Source organism: Nymphaea colorata, chromosome 11 (assembly GCF_008831285.2).
Source record: "Nymphaea colorata isolate Beijing-Zhang1983 chromosome 11, ASM883128v2, whole genome shotgun sequence".
Lineage (NCBI taxonomy): Eukaryota > Viridiplantae > Streptophyta > Magnoliopsida > Nymphaeales > Nymphaeaceae > Nymphaea > Nymphaea colorata.
This window is the reverse complement of record NC_045148.1, coordinates 20,908,093-20,926,054: the sequence shown is the minus strand read 5'-3', so window position 1 is coordinate 20,926,054 and position 17,962 is coordinate 20,908,093. Positions and strand designations below refer to the sequence as shown.

Here is a 17,962-nt window from a genome sequence, read left to right as displayed (position 1 = left end):
CGAAGAAAATTCAACTTGGGACGTCGTTGATTTACCTCCCAACAAGCGCCCCATTGGATGCAAATGGGTGTATAAACTTAAATACCATGCTGATAGCACCATTGAACGACATAAGGCTCGACTCGTCGCCAAAGGTTATACCCAAACTGAGGGCATCGACTACACAGAGACCTTCTCACCTATTGCTAAAATCACTACCATTCGTTGTCTCTTGTCTATTGCCGCAATCAAAGGGTGGAGTATATTACAAGTTGACGTCAACAATGCATTCTTACATGGTGACCTTTCTGAGGAAGTTTACATGACTCTCCCTCCTGGTTTTACCCGACAGGGGGAGCACAAGGTATGTCGGCTAAAAAAATCATTATATGGGCTCAAGCAATCTTCTCGCAATTGGTTCTTCAAACTTACTGAAACCTTAATACAACTAGGTTTCACTCAGTCAAAGGCAGACTACTCATTATTCTCCAATATAACTGCCCATAGCAATACCTTTATCATCGTCTATGTGGATGACATAATAATTGCAGGAGACAATCAAGAGCAAATTACAAATTTGAAGTCTGTCATCAACAACAAATTTCGGCTGAAAGATTTGGGCGCATTAAAATATTTTTTGGGTATTGAAGTCGCCCGTTCCAAACAAGGCATATTCTTATCTCAAAGGAAATACAGCATGGATATTCTAAGCGAGGCTGGATATAGTGGAGCTAAACCTGGCGAAACTCCGATGGAGCAACATTTGAAACTTGATGATGAAGCAGGCCAGCCATTGAAAGACCCAACATTTTATAGAAAATTGATTGGACGGCTCATTTATCTCACCATCACACGGCCTGACATCTTGCACAGTGTCCAATTACTAAGTCAGTTCATGTCGCAACCCAGGAACACGCATCTGGACGCAGCTTTTAGAATCCTTCGATACATCAAATCCACACCAAGCTTTGGTATATTTTTATTTTCATCTAGTAAAATTTGTGTCAAAGCTTATTGTGACTCAAATTGGGCTGCATGTCCAATGACACGAAGATCCACTTCAGGTTTTTGCGTCTTTATTGGAGAAAATCCAATATCATGGAAAGTGAAGAAGCAAACCACTGTCTCTAGGTCAACAGCAGAGGCTGAGTACAGATCAATGGCCTTAACGACATGCGAGATGATTTGGATAAAATATTTATTAAGAGATCTTGGAATCAAACATCAACAACCAATGGAATTATATTGTGACAATTTGGCAGCACTTCACATATCTGCAAATCCTGTATTTCATGAGAGGACCAAGCATATAGAAATTGATTGTCACGTTATAAGGGAGAGAATTCAGAATGGAGAGATTCGTACCAAACATATTGATACTCAAAATCAAGTTGCTGATATTTTCACTAAGGCTTTAGGTAAAGATGAGTTCATCAAATTAAGAAGCAAGTTAGGCCTCCTAGATCCCGGAGCGCCAACTTGAGGGAAATCAACAACGTCGTGATTTCAGGAAGAAGATCAGAAATCAGCAACGTCGTGATTTCAGGAAAGGATTGAGCCAGATTGAGACGTGATCTTGCCTTATCCCATTGGTGATTTCCTACCTTATCATCTTGTTGTATATTCGAGTAAATAGGGAAGATGAGCACTGAATGTTGTATAAATACCTTACGATTGGTAAGGCTTCAAAACAGTTTTTGGAATGAAGAATTCATTCGTCTTCACTTTCTCCCTCTCTTCTTCGTCTTCACTCCTTTCTTGTTTCTACCATTTAATACTGTGTATCCATGGTCGTCTAGCAAGCGGCAGTATCCTCCACCGGAACAGCCCCTAGCCAACCCACACCAATACGGGCATGGGATCCCATAGCCTCGGACACCACTGCTGCACTTTTTTTGTTTTGAACATTTGGATGCATAATTGGAGTATTGATTTTTTTTTTTTTTTTGAACATTTGGATGCATAATTGGAGTATTGATCTTTTTTTTTTTCAACATTTGGATGTATAATTGGAGTATTGATCTTAGTATGCTTATTTTATCGACTTCTAATTGGTGCAGAGGGTGGGGGGTTTGGCCCGAATCACGTTTTGTCTTGATTCGTTTGTGGGCAAAATCTTCCCATATTTGTTTCAAAAAGAACAGCGTATGTGAGATCACGTCAAGTTCCCATATTGATCTAATCATTTTCAACCTAAATGCTGTATTCTTGGGGATGACACTTCTTGCCGTTGTTTAAGGACATGAATGGCGATCTTGCAACATCAAACTTCATCCCTCTATAAACTGCATCACTTTCTGCACACTTCACATCATACCATGAGGTGGACAAGAGTCATATATCTTCCTTTCAGCAATCTCCTTATTGCAGCCACAAAGCTTGCATCGTCTTGGAAATTGGAACCACTATTTCAACACCAGCATATGTTTGAACCTGGATCATGCAACGAAAGAATTTGGATCTAGGGTCCATTCCATGTTTGGTAGCTGAAGCAAATGTTTAAAAACACAGGAAATTTTGGGATTTGGGTGAGTGGAAAGGAACCCACATCTTCGGTGAGAGGCTCAATCCTACTCATTGCCCTTCCTTTGGGTTTCATGATCCTTTAACTGGAGAGGAGAGTACTGGAGAGTACCGTCTAATGCTTTTGTATTCAAAGAAATAGCTTTTATAAGACTGGAACTAACTAGCCGACCAGCCACTTTACATTCTTTAGCACACCAGTCTATTCATTGGACATTGCCCAATTGAACGCCTCGAACTAAGAAATGTGTAAGTCAGACTTGGCTGGTCCATCGTACCGATTGCGACCCGAGAGCTAAAGAGCATGGACATCCACAGTTTTTCACCCTTTTTGGGTGCCCAACATTCCATTGTTTTCCTTTCTTGCATCCACGGTTTTCCACATAATCCATTAAACGAAAATGTAAATTTACTATTGACATCTTCTAAAATGGCTAATTTCTAGTTCACTTGGTCCTCTTGAAATTATTGATCAGCACACACAAGCACAAGGATATATATATATATATATATATAGGCAAAAAGCTGGCTTCATTTGAACAAATGTTTGTCAGATGAAGAGGAGATACTCGAATAGCTGATCCAATTGACGGGTTGATGAAAGTTCAGTCACTTTTCTGTATTGTAAACAATGGATACACTTGATGAATATACTGGAGGTGTCAAACTCTGGACCCCAAGGACACGAAAAAGTGAGCCAGTCCTAAAGCAGCCAAAATTCACTTGGCTTGATTAAAGCTTTTTGAAAATGACAATTAGCATCAGCTATACTACACTCGTAGAAAAAGTGGGTCAGTTGTAAAGCAGTCAAAATTCAATTGGCTTCATTAAAGCTTTTTGAAAATGACAATTAGCAACCCTGTTAAGGAATGAGGTTTTTATAGTGCAAATCCACGTATAAAATATGTGCCCTTTCTTGTATTGCCCTGGATCTGAGATCCGAGGGTCGGATCTGTCGTAGGATCCAACGTGTTTTATCAGATCATGGATATGTGGTTTGTAGATTTGATATCCACATGGATGCTGAGATCCGCGTAAGGCATTGGCAGGAGCTCTCCTGACATTGTGAGAGATACAACCCATGACTAAGGTCCGGATACAACCCATGACTAAGAGATAGGAAGAATTGAGAGTCCTTCGCTTCTTTTTTTTTTTTTGGTGATGTGCTTCTCACCCATAGGATAAAAGCCGTGACTTACTATGAACAACTAGATCGGTCACTTGTTGTTTTAATTAAACAACGAACAGACTGACTTGACTTACCGTGTGCTTGTTTGGTCTATTAATTGCTCTACATTAGAAGGTGGGGTCTCACTTTTAGCAATCATTAAGAACGGTGAAGTTGCTAAATGGCCCATTAGAAAAGTCGTTGTTGACTCTATCAAATAATATTGTCATTAATAGATAATAAATGTGAAATATCATATCCAATATTATTACTTAAATAATTCAGGTTTGCTGCTGTTGGTCGTGAAAGTATAGATAATCCTATAGAAACAAACTCATCCACCATGTCCTCCATTAAAAATCATCAAAAGCACATAAAACTATGTTAGTGGCGAGAAGTACCATGGCATTATGTTAATTTTGGAAATCATGAGGTAGCCATGCATAAAGATTATGCTTTAGGTATATGTCTGATTTGGAGGTTAGTAAGATTGGTATTGTTTGCATCCTTAAGAGATTTTTGGTTTTTGGAATGCTTGATAAAATTAAGGTTTTGTTTTGAAACGAGAGAGAAAGGGACTCGCCCGTCGATATGAGGATTGACTATTTCCGGCACCTTTACAGGAGTAACCAACCAAATGGTTGTGCTGATCCTTGATGCATTTCGTTTTGGTTTAAACATTTTTTTCATTCTAAATGCAGTGTAGTGTTTAAGAAAATATTAAAGATTTGATGTCTCAAGATTTTGAAAAAAATTTGAAGAATCTTTTGAGAATTTTGAATTTAGTAATATTTATAAATATCATTTGGAAACTTTTGGTTTTTCACTTTTAGAAGTCATTTTAGTGTTTTTCTAGGACTTTAAGTAGGTTTGAGATTTTACTCTAGTTCGATTACTACTTAATTAGATTTTCATCTCATCTTGTTTAAGTTCTTTTATAGAGATACTTGTGATCAGTTGTGATGTTAAGTGAATATGAATGTATGAATACGTTGATCTTATATGGTTGGAAACAAATCATTCATTCATATCATAACATTCATTTAAAAGTATTCCTACCATCACATACATCTAAGTTTCTTATTTTTTATTTATATAATTGTTGTTGTAAATATCTTTATAAAAAGAAAAAAGTTTTTGAAAACAGAATGAGGTTGTAGACCATCAAGTGTGATGCAATATTAAGTCATTACTTGATTTTTTGGTTTTAGTGAAGTCAGCAAATGAAAAGATCTTGAGAAAAAAATATTCAATAGAATGGAAAAGGTAAAGACTTTAATCTCAGTGGGATAGAGAAAGAGAGAGAGAGATGGAAAGAGGTTTTAAAAATCACAAAAGTAAAGGATTTAAAAGAGAGAGATATGTATACATATGCATACTTATATATACAAATATATGTATATATATACACATGTATATGTATATTAAAGCTTTATGAAAAGAAAGTACCAAATCAAATGGAGAAGGAAAAGAAGATTTTAGAAAAAAAGAGAAAGAGAGAGATTTTAGAGAAAAAAAGATTTTTTTTTTTTAGATAGAGATATAGACACACACACATATATATATATATTTATATAAACGTATACGAATATTTATAAAAAAATATGTTAAATCATAAAAAGAGAAAAAGAAAGAGAAACAGTCATGTGCATGTATACATACATATCATGTATATACGCATATCCTTTCATGAGAATTAAAATTAAGAAATAACTTGAAAATATCCAACTTTAGTTTTTTTATATAGGCCGGAGAGGAACTTGAACTCATGCACTAGCCTAAGTTAAGTCTTCAAGTCTCATTAGAGAGGGTATTTGTTTTTGAAACTTTTTTAGAAACATGATTCCAAATATTTTATATATTAACATAAAATTATATTTATTTCATTTCTTACAAGAAAGTCTATTTCTTCCACCATTGGGTAGAAAGAAAATCAAACATTCATGCAACGTAAGAAAACACTCATTGGGGTTTATAATCGAGTGATTAAAAGAGAAATTAAGCGTGATAATGACATAAAAATGCATTTTAACATATACATATTCGTGAAGAATTTTCTTAAGTTGGACCAATCTCAAACTTAAAAATCAACATAAAAATGTAGAAATCTCAACCCAAGCACTCATTCTCGCCATGTACTTGCTCATCAATTACGGACATCATTTTAAACATAAATGATTAATAAAGCAATATATCAAGTATATTTTTGGAAATGAATGAAGAAATAGAATTTATTTCGCCTTGTTAATGCTACCGGTGTACTCAAAATGCAGCTCTCTATTCCGGATAGAAAATCATTTTGAGTTTTCTTGCACAGCCATAGGCATAGGGATGTGACGAAGAGAAATGAAAAAAATGAAAATGAGCACTACATACCTCGAATATAGATAGTATTAGGAATGAAACTCCTAAATGATTATGGCATCCCCATCCTGCCCCCAAAAGATGAACGGATAGAAAAAAGTTAAGGAAAAACTCTAAGACTTCAAGTGAAAAAACCCTAGAAATTCCTTAAGGGTTAGCCTATGTTCAAAAGGGATGATTGTAGGGGTATTTACAAAGAGTTTTGGAGCCAAAACTCAAAATCTGATTGTTTTTTTATTTTAACAAATTATCATGCGAATTTCAAATATTTTTGAATAATTATATATTTTTTTATATGCTTTGACCAAATGAGATTGACCACTAGCCCTGCAAACTCCCCTTTGGGATGAGGGCAGGGCTAATGCTCATCCAGCCAAGCCAAAACCGCCAGGTTTTAACTAAGAAAGGGGCTAGCACGCGCAAGCCCCGACTCGGCATGTGAAACACCCCTTTGGGGGGCCAGCCAGGCCAAACTGCCCCTTGGGGCGGTTTTAACTAAGAAAGGGACCTGCGTGCACACACCCTGACTCAGCGGGCATGGTGTGCTGCCCCGCGCAACGTGCAAAAGCGCACTTGTATGGCGCGCTGGGCGTGCAAATTTTTTATTTTTTGGATATGAATCTCACATTTAAAGTTGGGTTTAATTTGAATGTTGTATTTGAGTTCAGACATGGATCTAGAGATTTGTTTTGGATGGAATAGTGATAATTAAATTTAGGTAAAGGTATGGAAGTTTGTTTTGGATCTAGGTTCGGGCTCAAGGCCAAAGAACTAAATCCAGATGAAATAATTGAGATTTGAGTGAAAATAAATTACACCCCATTAAAAAAAAAATTGGGGTGATAACAGGTATATATAAGACAATATATATATGTTTTTTGCGAGTATCAACATGTCCACTTCACATATATCAATCAACTGAATTTGGCTACTTTTGGGCTCTAAAAAAGGTGAATTAGTAAAAAAAAAAACAAATATCTCAACTCATATAAAAGTGATTGTTGCATTTAATCATCTTAAAATAGTATCATAACATCCGTCATGTGTAAGAGACAACGTGTTTGAGATATTGTGCTAAGATAACGAATGTGTGAGATATTGTATATATAAAAATTAACTTGTGCAGTTGCTTATGAAGGCAATAAGTGCTGAAACCAGACACATTGGGCTACCTAAAGTAAGATGAAATCATGACCATGAATCACCATCTTACTGTTGGGTATGATCATGCAAATAATGGTCGATGGCCGAAGAAGGGCCAACTCGATCGTCCACCTGTTATGTTATAAAGGGTACAACATACATAGTCAAGCAGGCGAACGCATAGAAGGTACATCTCTGTTTGATTTCTATTTGTGCTACTTCCTTAAACACTAAAGTTTTTCCTTATTTTTGTTTTTTTCTTGGCGATGGGCTTTTCACCCAAACATAGGATAACAGACTTGACTTACCATGAACAACTAGGTAGGCCACCTGTTGTTTCAATTAAACAACGAACAGACTGACTCGACATACCGTGTGGTTGCAGAGTCTATTAATGGCTTATCTTTCGAAGGTGGGCTCTCACTTTTAGCAATCATTCAGAATGATGAAGTTCCTAAATGGCCCATTAGAAAAGTCGTTGTTGACTCTATCAAATAATATTGTCGTTAATAGATGCTAAGTTTGAAAAATCACATGCAATATTATTACTCAACTAATTCATGTTCGCTGCAACTATTGCTAGTCCTGAAAGTGCAGATGATCCTATAGAAACAGACTCATCCACCATCTCCTCCAATGAAAATCATCAAGAGCACATAAAACTATGTTACTAGCATGAAGTACCATGGCATCATGTTAATTTTGGAAATCATGAGGTAGCCATGCTTAATTCATGATTATAAACCAATTTCAAAAAATTCAATCTCTCTTTTTTGTGTGCATCAAATCTGCCATAATTTTACCCAAAAAATGCACTGACAAAAGTTGAACCACGAGGAAAGTCGGGTCACCTCGGCTTTCCCTATGCTGCAAGACTTAAGAAGAACACCATTGCAGCCATTGATCTAATTAAAGTAATGAAAATGAAACAGTTTGATGCAGTCCTTTTTGTTGGAGGACCAGGTGGAACATTTAATTTTACCTTGACAAACGAGATCGTATGATCTTTAAAATATTGCATGTGCTAAAATAATTCACTGAATAATTTGTTTATTGTGTCCAGAAAAGATAATTTCATTTCATACTGGTAACTGCGGGTTCTCTACCAACTCTGAATGAATGAGAGGGAGCCAACCACCCTTATGTTTGCCTGAGTGCGTATGTCATCTAAATCTGGTGGTGGCAAGTTGGTATCACATTTGAAAATTCGGATTAATGTTTCAGGTCATCAAATTTTGGGGACAAAAAGAAATCTTTTTTTTTTTTTTTTTTTATGTATTCAAGTTACTTGATCTAGAAGTGGGTTTGTAGAATCTTGTAAAGGAGCTTTGAACTTTCAATTTTTTGAAATGTAAATACACAATTTTTTGCAAGCTGAACGACTGCATTTTCTCATGACGGCATTTGGCTGAAAGGTCTACGATGTCCCACACACAGCCTACGACTTTCAATCGGCCACTTGACGTGTTTTCATTCAATAATTATTCGCGCGATAAGAAGTAATGCAGCTTTTTTTACAACGGATTGGAAAGTTCTTAAAAAAAAAAATATTCTTTTGTGCATCATCTCTCATTGACATTGACTCCATTTTCTTCACTACTGATTTGGCTAACGCTTACTCTTACATGTGAACGTACTTCATGTGGTGGTGCTTCTTTTCTGACCCATAAGTTGTTCGCTTGCACAAAGTTGCAGGCGGTGAGTTGTTGATCGAGATATTGTTCTTATCATGAAGACAGAGTTGACTGACCAGTAACATCTCAATCGGCCACTTGTTCTGTCAAATAAACGAGCAGACAGACTTGACTGACCATCTCAATCGGCCACGTGGTTGTTGGCTGCATAGCAGGTGGGGTCTCCATTCCGGCAAATCGTTTACAATGGTGAAGTTCCTGAATGGCTTATTAGAAAAGTCGTTGTTGTCTTGATATTGTCATTAATCGATGCCACATTCGAAAAATCATACTAATTTTGAACGAAAAAAATAAAAACATTTGAAATTGAAGAAATTTTAGTTGACCCCAACTCAACGAGTCCTTCTGAAGGAAGTCTTTCTAACTCTCACACCAAACAACACTACAAAAGGGCACGTTAAAATAAAACTTGAAAAGACCTCAACATTTTCATTCTTTTTCTCACTCCTTGGATTACATGCATGGAACTAGTATTTATAGAACAAAAGAAAAAACTACCCACTAATGCCACTTGCCAAAAAGCAGCCACAACATGTTTACACGATCTCCACTTCCACATATTGCTCACACGTTCACATTAACTAACATTTCTCTCCACTTCCACATATTGCTCACACGTTCACATTAACTAACACCTTCTGGTACTCATAGGAAGACTTTTCAGTTTCCCCCATGTCATCCCCGTCCTCCTTATAGGTACTCCACCCCGCAATAGCTTCAACCCTAAGGGAGTTAACTGTTCTATTGCAAGCGTATCCAAAGAAATGAGGAATTCTAGATACCTCCCCATCGCCGGCTGCGTCGCCGCCATCCTTGAGTGGATCAAAAGTGCCATAGGCGAGGCCCTTCAATCGCCATGGCTGTCTGATCCAGCCATTCAAGCTCCAATTCCAGACCCCGGAGAAGTTGTAGAGCGGCCATCCTCGCCAACAGTAGCATTGTCCCCCTCTCCCAATGAGCAGCATGATTTTGATATTTTTCTGAGCTTCAGAGGAGTTGACACCCGAAATGGATTCACTGGCCATCTCTACCAGGCTCTCTGCAGACGGGGCTTGAAAACCTTCATAGACAGTGAAGATTTGCACAGAGGTGAAACGATCGAGGAGCTGTTTCCTTACATCGAGAGGTCGAAGGTGTTTGTGCCAATCATTTCCAAGGGCTATGGGGACTCAAAATGGTGCCTAAAAGAGATCGCCAAGATAGTCGAGTGCGCGGGCAGGAGGCTGATTCTTCCCATCTTCTTTGGCGTTGAGCCTTCCCACATTCGTCACCAGAGTGGGCCTTTTGAGCGTGCTTTCAAATCATATGACAAGATGGACAAAGCAGAAGTGAAAAAGTGGAGGGACGCCTTGACTAAAGTAGCAGGACTTTCCGGCTACAGCCTCAAGAACGATGCAAATGGGTACCCCGATCTCTCTCTCTCTTCCCGGGTGTATAATTTCTGGTTCTGCATATACCCACTGGATACAAGTAATCAACTTTCAGTTCCATGAACCATACCCTTATTAACACCCTCATCGGTTAGAGGGAAAAGAATGAAAATGATAAGATTCTTCTGTGTTTGACAGAATTACCATGTTTAGGTAACCACTTAAATAGGGAAAAGGAAAAAAAAGGAAAGTAAAATCATGTTTGTTTGAAGGCAAAAGAAAGTAAATTAAGCGGATCCATTTCCAATCCTTTCAAAAATGGAGGGTGAAATGGAAAAGAAAGTCTCTTTCTCAATGCAAGTTCTTTTTTTTTTTCACAACCAAAGTTTCTTAAGATTGCTAAGTTTAAAAACGACACTTTGAAATTGAGACCGGTAGATTTTGCCTTTTTTTTTTTTTCATACGCATGACCTTACCTTTTAACATTGGACTGTCGAACGCTCGTATATTCTTTTTGGAGCTCTTACAGTTAAATGTTTAAAAATAAACATTTATATGGTAAAATATTTTATGTAGTAACCATATTTTATTACTTCTATGAGATGGTCTCTGTAATACAATATTCTAAAGTCATTTTGAAAATAAACAAAATAAATAGAATAAAAATTAAGTTACATATAAAATGGTTTTTAACAATTTTTTTTTCTTTTCTATTCAAACATGCTTTTATATTAATCTCTTCCTTTTTCAACCTTTTTTTTCTTTCCACCCTTTATTTTCCTTTCTTTTAATTTTCATCGATTAATTTTCCTCTCTTTCTGTCCATCCATGCAAGTGGAACTAGAATCATCCTTCAATAATTCCTTAAACTCAAATATAAGGATGTCAACGAATTAGATTTTGATTGGATATATCCTTAATCATATCGTTTTTTTAGATATTCACATTTGAATTCAAATAAAAGTCATATCCGAATCGGATACCCAAATCTGATTTTTATATTCATAACCCAATCTGAATTTTTAAGCGGATAAATCTCTTTTTGTAACTTTCTTCAGAAATATTTTGTGCATCTATATGCATAATTTGTTGTTCGGGTCTAGCGACGGGGCCCTCTTCGTTCGTCTGGCAGGGAGCGAGGGCAACTTTGTTCTCATTTTCATTTTTTAAATATTTTTAACTGAAAGGGTAAATGTGTCATTTACTAGCATATTTTAATACGTTTTAAAAGGAGTGGCTGTTTGTGAATTACATTGAAGCTTTAGGTGCCTGTTTCATGTGCGCGAAAGGTCGGGTGTTCATTAATTTGATATTTGGCTCAAAAGTTGACCATTTTTTTGTAATTTTTAATTCAATGTTTTTGAATTCATTTAATAAATATCCATAATATTATAAGTATGAGCCCTAACATCGGGTAATATCATCGTACTTGGAATTGAGATTTCTTCTTTTAACATTGTTACTTATTACTCTTGGCAAATGACAAGCGATCTGGATCATTAGTTCATTAGGAAATTTACAGCCGGATGCAAGCATTCACTGAATCCCATCTCCTAAGTTTGAACTACAGTTATTTGCTTGCAGTTATTTTTTGAGATATTTTAGCTCATCGAGAAAGTAACACAGAGTTAACTCATATTTTTCCTCCTTGCATGCCCTATACCCATATAGATTGCCAGCAAGATTAATGATGCATGGTGTACTTAATTTAACGTGGAGAAGGGTCCAGGCATGAAGCAACACTGGTCGCCATAGTTGCCGACCACCTTCACCGGCATCTAGACAGTGGTCTTCTAGATGTGGCGGACCATCCGGTTGGACTGGACACTCGCGTGGAGGACGTTATGAAGCTGCTGCAAATTGGAGGAGATGGTGTTAAGAAGAAGGTTGGGATTGTGGGTACGGGCGGCATTGGGAAAACAACCATTGCCAAGGCTGTTTTCAACAAACTACGTTTAGATTTTGGGTCATCCACCTTTCTGGCAAATGTTAGAGAATCTTGGAAGGCCCCCGCCTCACAGACACAACTGTTGAGGCAATACGCTGAAGAGATCCCAAAGAATAAAGTTACACCAATATACAACAGTGATGTTGGCCGGCGTCTGGTTAAAGAAAGAGTTCCATCCAGGAGAGTTTTAATAGTATTGGACGATGCTGACGATCCTGCCAATCAATTCCATGAGCTAGCTGCTAAGGATCTCCCTTTCCCATCGGGCAGTCGGATAATTATAACAACAAGAGATGAAAGAGTTCTATTAGGGTACGGGGTCGAGAAGGAAGACATGTATAGACCAAGCCTGTTGGATGCTGATCAATCTTCCTCTCTCTTCAAGAGATATGCTTTTCAGAACAATCCTCAACCACAGGACATATCTTCGAATATATTAGAAGAGATTGTTGCATGTGCTGGTGGGTTGCCTTTGGCCCTTAAAGTTTTTGGATCTAACCTCCGTGGTATTAGCGATTTGGTTGAATGGCAAGATTATTTGAAAAAGCTCCAAAGTACCACGAACCAAGAAATCCAGAAAAGCTTGCAAATAAGTTATGATGGATTGTCGTGGGAAGCCAAACAGATATTTTTGGACATAGCATGCTTCTATGTCGGCCATTTTCGATATGAAGCCACTTTGCTGTGGGAAAACTTAAGTTGGCAACCAAAATCCGCAATTAAGGAGCTCCAAAGAAAGAGCCTCATTAGTGGTGGTGATGAACAGTTTGAGATGCACGACCTTTTAAGGGACATGGCAAGAGACATAGTTCGGCAAGTTGAGCGTAACAAACCTTGGAAGTGGAGCAGGCTATGGAAATGTGAAGACATAATGAGCATTTTGACAAAAAATACCGTAAGTGCCCCCTCTCTCTCCCTCTCCCTCTTCCTCTCTTTTATAGAGCACTTTAAATCGACCTTAGATATAATTACTTCTTGTATTGTGGTCTATTTTTCTTAATGGTACCTCTATATTCCTATCGGCTCTGCTCTCGTTTTCCAGATAATCGATCAGCTATGCATTCATTCTAAGCACTTCAAAACTCCCACTGCTAGCACTGCTTCCGCTGCATGCTACTTAACCGTTCTTAATTTAACATATTTGGGAATCACATGCATATCGAGTATTGATTGATCAGGCAGCTATAACAATAATTGCAAGTTTTTTCATCCATCGACAGGGAAGAAACAAGCACATAGAAAGCATTTGCCTTTATGGCACTGGCGAACAATGTTTAAGAACTGAAGCCTTTGGAGAGATGACATTCCTGAAACTTCTTCGAGTAAGTGACGTGAACTTCGAAGGCGAAAACTTCTTTCTTCCGAAGGACCTCAAAATTTTATTCTTGAGAGTCAGCAAATTCAAATCGCTTTCAAGCTGCAATTTTGAGAACCTCATCACCCTTGAATTAGATGTAGCAGACGGTGTGAGTGAGCTTCTTGTAAAGGAAAGCGCATCAAAGGTCACTTCTCTTCTCATTTTTTTGTCATGTCAAATAATTGGGTCATTGCTGCTTCCATAGTCTCAACCAAGAAATAATCTCTCTTGCAGCTCTTTAATGCATTGAAAGTCCTCAAGATTTCTTGTCATAGAATAAAAGCGACGCCCGATTTCTCCAATATGCCAAACTTGGAGACGTTGGTGTTCTTGTACTGTGCTTCACTATCTGAAGTTCATGAATCCATTGGAAATTTGACAAAATTAAAGTACCTGAAGTTTCTTCAATTTCTGAACGTTGAGAAGTTGCCCGATGCCATTTGTCAATTAACTTCACTTCAAACTCTTTGCATAAAACAATTCCCAAGACTTGAATCTCTACCAGAGCGGTTGGGGAACTTGGAATCGTTGAATACGCTTGAGCTTGACGACTTGGCAATCACAAGTATACCTTCTTCAATAGGACAGCTAACCAAGCTCAGTGAGATGTATCTAAGGAAGTTGGATAGGCTGCACAGTCTGCCTGATTCAATTAGTAGTTTGAATTCCTTACAAGTGTTCAATGTTGAAGGCACTGACTTAAAAGGAATGAAGATAAACGGTGGGGACCTCATGGACATTGATCGATTAGAGATCTCATCATGCAGCTGGCTTAGTGTTTTACCGTCTTCTTCGTTGAAGAAAGCAAGAGTTCTCTGTATCACTGATAGCAGAATTAAAGAGTTGCCCGAATCCATTGAGGCAATGGAAAAGATTGAGGAATTGTCATTGAGATGCAAGAATCTTATGACTCTACCAGATTGGCTTCCATATCGAAAGAACCTCAAGACCTTTGAAGCGGATTGTGAATCTATCACACCGATCATCAATAAGATCTTCTCATTGAGGAGCATAGAGTCACTGTCACTATGCTGTGCCGACGAAGAGCTACCTGCGACCATGGCTGAAACCTCTATTGAAAACCTAAAGTCCTTTACTTTGAGATGCAAGAACCTCAGAGCTTTGCCTGAGTGGATCGGATCACTTGAGAACCTCGAATTTTTAAAGTTTGAGGCTTGTGAGAGCATCACAGAGCTGCCATTGTGCATACGCAACCTTTCTCGACTTGAAGAGCTTTCATTAAACGGTTGCAAGAGGATCCGATTGGTTCCTTTGCTCCCTTCTTCCTTGCAAATACTTGATGCATCTAACTGCAGTGACTTAGAGAAGACACTGGATATTTCAAACTTGAAATCTTTGAAGAAGTTACGCCTCGGTGGTTGTCGGCTGCTTGAAGATGTACAAGGCATTGAGAATGTTGCTCAAAGCATAGAAGAGTTAGTCTTGCCAGGACCCTACGGTTCCATCGGTTGCAGCTCCCTCAGTGATGATTTCAAAGAGCAAGTTTTCAAGGTATGTATGGTCTAACAAATTAACCGCTAGTCCTCGATTGGTTTATTTACTAGTAGTACGAGCAGTTTAATGGTGCTGCCGTACGAAGTTGCTCAATTTTGATGAAAGTCTCTTGTTCGTTGTTCTTGGTTGTGGCAGGAACTTGCATTCGAACGTTTGGGTCGATTCGAGATATGGGGAAGTCTGTCCCCTGGGTCTGTTACTGGCCATCAGCAGCTGTCTTTCATGTTTCCAAATGAAGCAAACGTTCCCAAACCCGAGCTAATGATGAAGAGACTAGTGTTAAATAAGGTCCAATCACCCATTCATATACAACTCCTGGAAGACGATCACCGTGTCGTCTTTGAGTCCACACTCGAAGTTCAACGTCCTATAGTCAAGAACTTCTTCCGTCCCATTTGGATCCCTTTACCGAGAGTTTGGAATTTTCAGATATGTTACCGAGGCCGAATTTTATTTGATGGGATGGGGTTTATCGAAGTCCCCTGTCACGAGAGGTGTGCGATGTCGTCTATTGATGCTCTTATGAGGCCAGAAGCGGTCGAGGTTGAAGAGGTGGCAGAGGAAGATGGCCACGAAGACGGCGGAGGTAGTGACAATGAAACTGAGGCTGAAGAGGAAGCAGACAGGGAGCCTAAAGTATTCATCAATATTCAACAGGAGGTGGCGGAAGATGGCCGCGAAAATAGTGGCGGTCGTGATGGTACTGAAACTGAGGCTGACAAGGTCGAAGTGCAGAGGGAGTGTGAGGTACTAAACGAAGTTGAAGAGGAGGTGGCAGAAGATGACCGCGAAGAAGGCGGAGATCATGAAAAAGAAACTGAGGCAGAGGAAATAGAGAGGGAGACTGAAGTACTCAACGAAGTTGAAGAGGTGGCAGAAGATGGCCGTGAAAATGGCGGAGGTCGTGACGGGATGATTGAAGATGAGCACCATGGGGGTGGGAATGAGATCAGAGCTTATGGCCCAAAAATCATACAGGTCTTCCAGCCTAACCGCGTCCCACACTTTCCGGCTAGCTGCCCACGCTTCATTCATTGGAGGCATGAACGCTCCGCCGTATGGAGCGATTACGAAGTCAATTTTGGAAAGGAAGACGAAATACAAGCGCGTTTAAGGACTGGCAGTCGTGCAACAATTCTGGTATCAGCGGACGCCTCAAACCTGACCACGGTTGGCATGACCTTTTCTTTTACTGGCGAGGAATGAAAAAGATACAGCTAGGAGTTGAAGCCATGATCATGCAGAAGAGGAAAATCATGAGGAGACGTCGTTGAAGTAGTCAAATTTGTTGGAAATCAGATTCAGTTTAGATTTACTATTGTGATTTGGGGCTTTGAAAATTGTTTTGGGATGTGATCAAAATATTTTGTGTGTTTCAGACTCTACCCAATAAGTATTAGTAATTAGTATAAGACCTTGTCATCATGTTATTAGTGTATATGAATCAGGTTTCCTATTTGAGCAGGAAATCTCTCAAGGATCAGACCCAATTTTTACATAAAAGTTGGAACTCTGGTTTCAAAATTCCGAGTCTCGTTCAATATCAATTGAAGTCCGATTTGAATTAAATAAGGAAGATCGACTAATTGGATATGGTAAATTGTGGATCGGAGTTGATCAGTCTTTACCTTCTTAATTCATGATTACAAACCAATTTCAAAAATTAAATCTCTTTTTTATGTGCACCAAATCTGCCATAATTTTACCCAAAAAGTGCACTGAAAAAAGTTGGACCACGAGGAGAGTCGGGTCACCTCGTGTCACGGCTTTTCCTCTGCCGCATGACTTAAGAAAAATGATGTTGCTTTTAAAAAATGATGTTTCTTTTTTATGTCTCTGATTTATACCATGTAAAATTCGCAACATCCCTTAAAGATGTCTGCTGCCACGGCTAATTACTATGGTTTTATCCCGCTTAGTCCCTTTGTGTCTATACTCCGTCCAAACTCCTATCGGAAATGTTTAATCCGGCGGTGTAGCTAAGCAGGATTTGGATGTGACTTTCACTGTTGGAGGGGGTGAGATGAAGTTAAAAATGTCAAAGAGAAAATGTTGTCCAGCATACTTATAAACCAATTTGAAAAAAAAAAATAATAATAAAGATGATAGCTACGAATTAAGAAGAAAATGAGACCTTAACGTAAGGGATCTGTGGGATGTGATAGAACCAAAGGTTGAGTGCCCCCTGCTGTTTTTGCTTTTGCATGTGGAAAGCAGGAACGATGTTTGAATAATTTATTAAAAAGAAATATCTTTTAGCTTTTTACTTTTCTTTTGTTTCATTTTTGTCTTCACAAACTTTTTTTTTCAATTATGAACTGAAGGTATTTTAGTCATTAACCATATTAGCGCACAAAAATTTAAGCTCATGCTCTATACATAGCCACCTGTCCAACCAGCTATGTTGAGCCAACTCAAAAACTTTTCTGCTGCTTTTCGTTCCAACTGTCTTCATGTTTTTTTTTTTTTTCTATCTTTTTAGCTTGATGGAATGTACGTAGTGCAGTCCAGGTAGTTGACGCTCTGGTGCATTATTTTTCTGAGCTAGAAACAATACTAAGTAAGCGTATTGTAGCACCATAGAGACCTCAAGGTAAAATAACTTATTGTAGATCCATAAAGACCTCAAATTAAGGCATTAAGCTCACCCTTCTCCAACAGTTGTAGCTATTCCAATCCTGTGCAACCAAATCAGCCGAATTGTAATCGCTTATGGAAGGCCCTGATTATTCTATATAGGCCGTTTTCTAAAACATTCCGTACTCTTCTACTTCTCCACATATGTTCCATTAAAACCAGTATTAAAAAAAAAAAAAAAAAGCTAAATTAAGAGTGAGGAGATTCACAACTAAACATAATGAAATGAAAACTCCTCATAGGCCCAACCAAGTCTAGCATAGC

At 38.3% G+C, this 17,962-nt stretch overlaps 1 protein-coding gene across 1 annotated transcript; it reads left to right on the top strand.

The window, feature by feature from the left end:
* The first annotated feature begins 9,635 nt into the window (after positions 1–9,635).
* On the top strand, positions 9,636–16,376 carry LOC116263673 (disease resistance protein RUN1-like). The gene is made up of 5 exons (XM_031643404.1): positions 9,636–10,273; positions 11,971–13,084; positions 13,410–13,691; positions 13,781–15,058; positions 15,197–16,376. Exons 1-5 carry the CDS (start codon positions 9,636–9,638, stop codon positions 16,265–16,267), a joined length of 4,383 nt encoding a protein of 1,460 aa, XP_031499264.1. The 3' UTR covers positions 16,268–16,376.
* Positions 16,377–17,962: the final 1,586 nt, after the last annotated feature.

Excerpts from the sequence above, each read along its gene's own strand:
- LOC116263673 (XM_031643404.1), top strand. The coding sequence starts at position 9,636 with ATGAGGAATTCTAGATACCTCCCCATCGCCGGCTGCGTCGCCGCCATC. Across the intron at positions 10,274-11,970 it reads CTCAAGAACGATGCAAATGG|GCATGAAGCAACACTGGTCG; the intron begins GTACCCCGATCT and ends AGAAGGGTCCAG. Across the intron at positions 13,085-13,409 it reads GCATTTTGACAAAAAATACC|GGAAGAAACAAGCACATAGA; the intron begins GTAAGTGCCCCC and ends ATCCATCGACAG.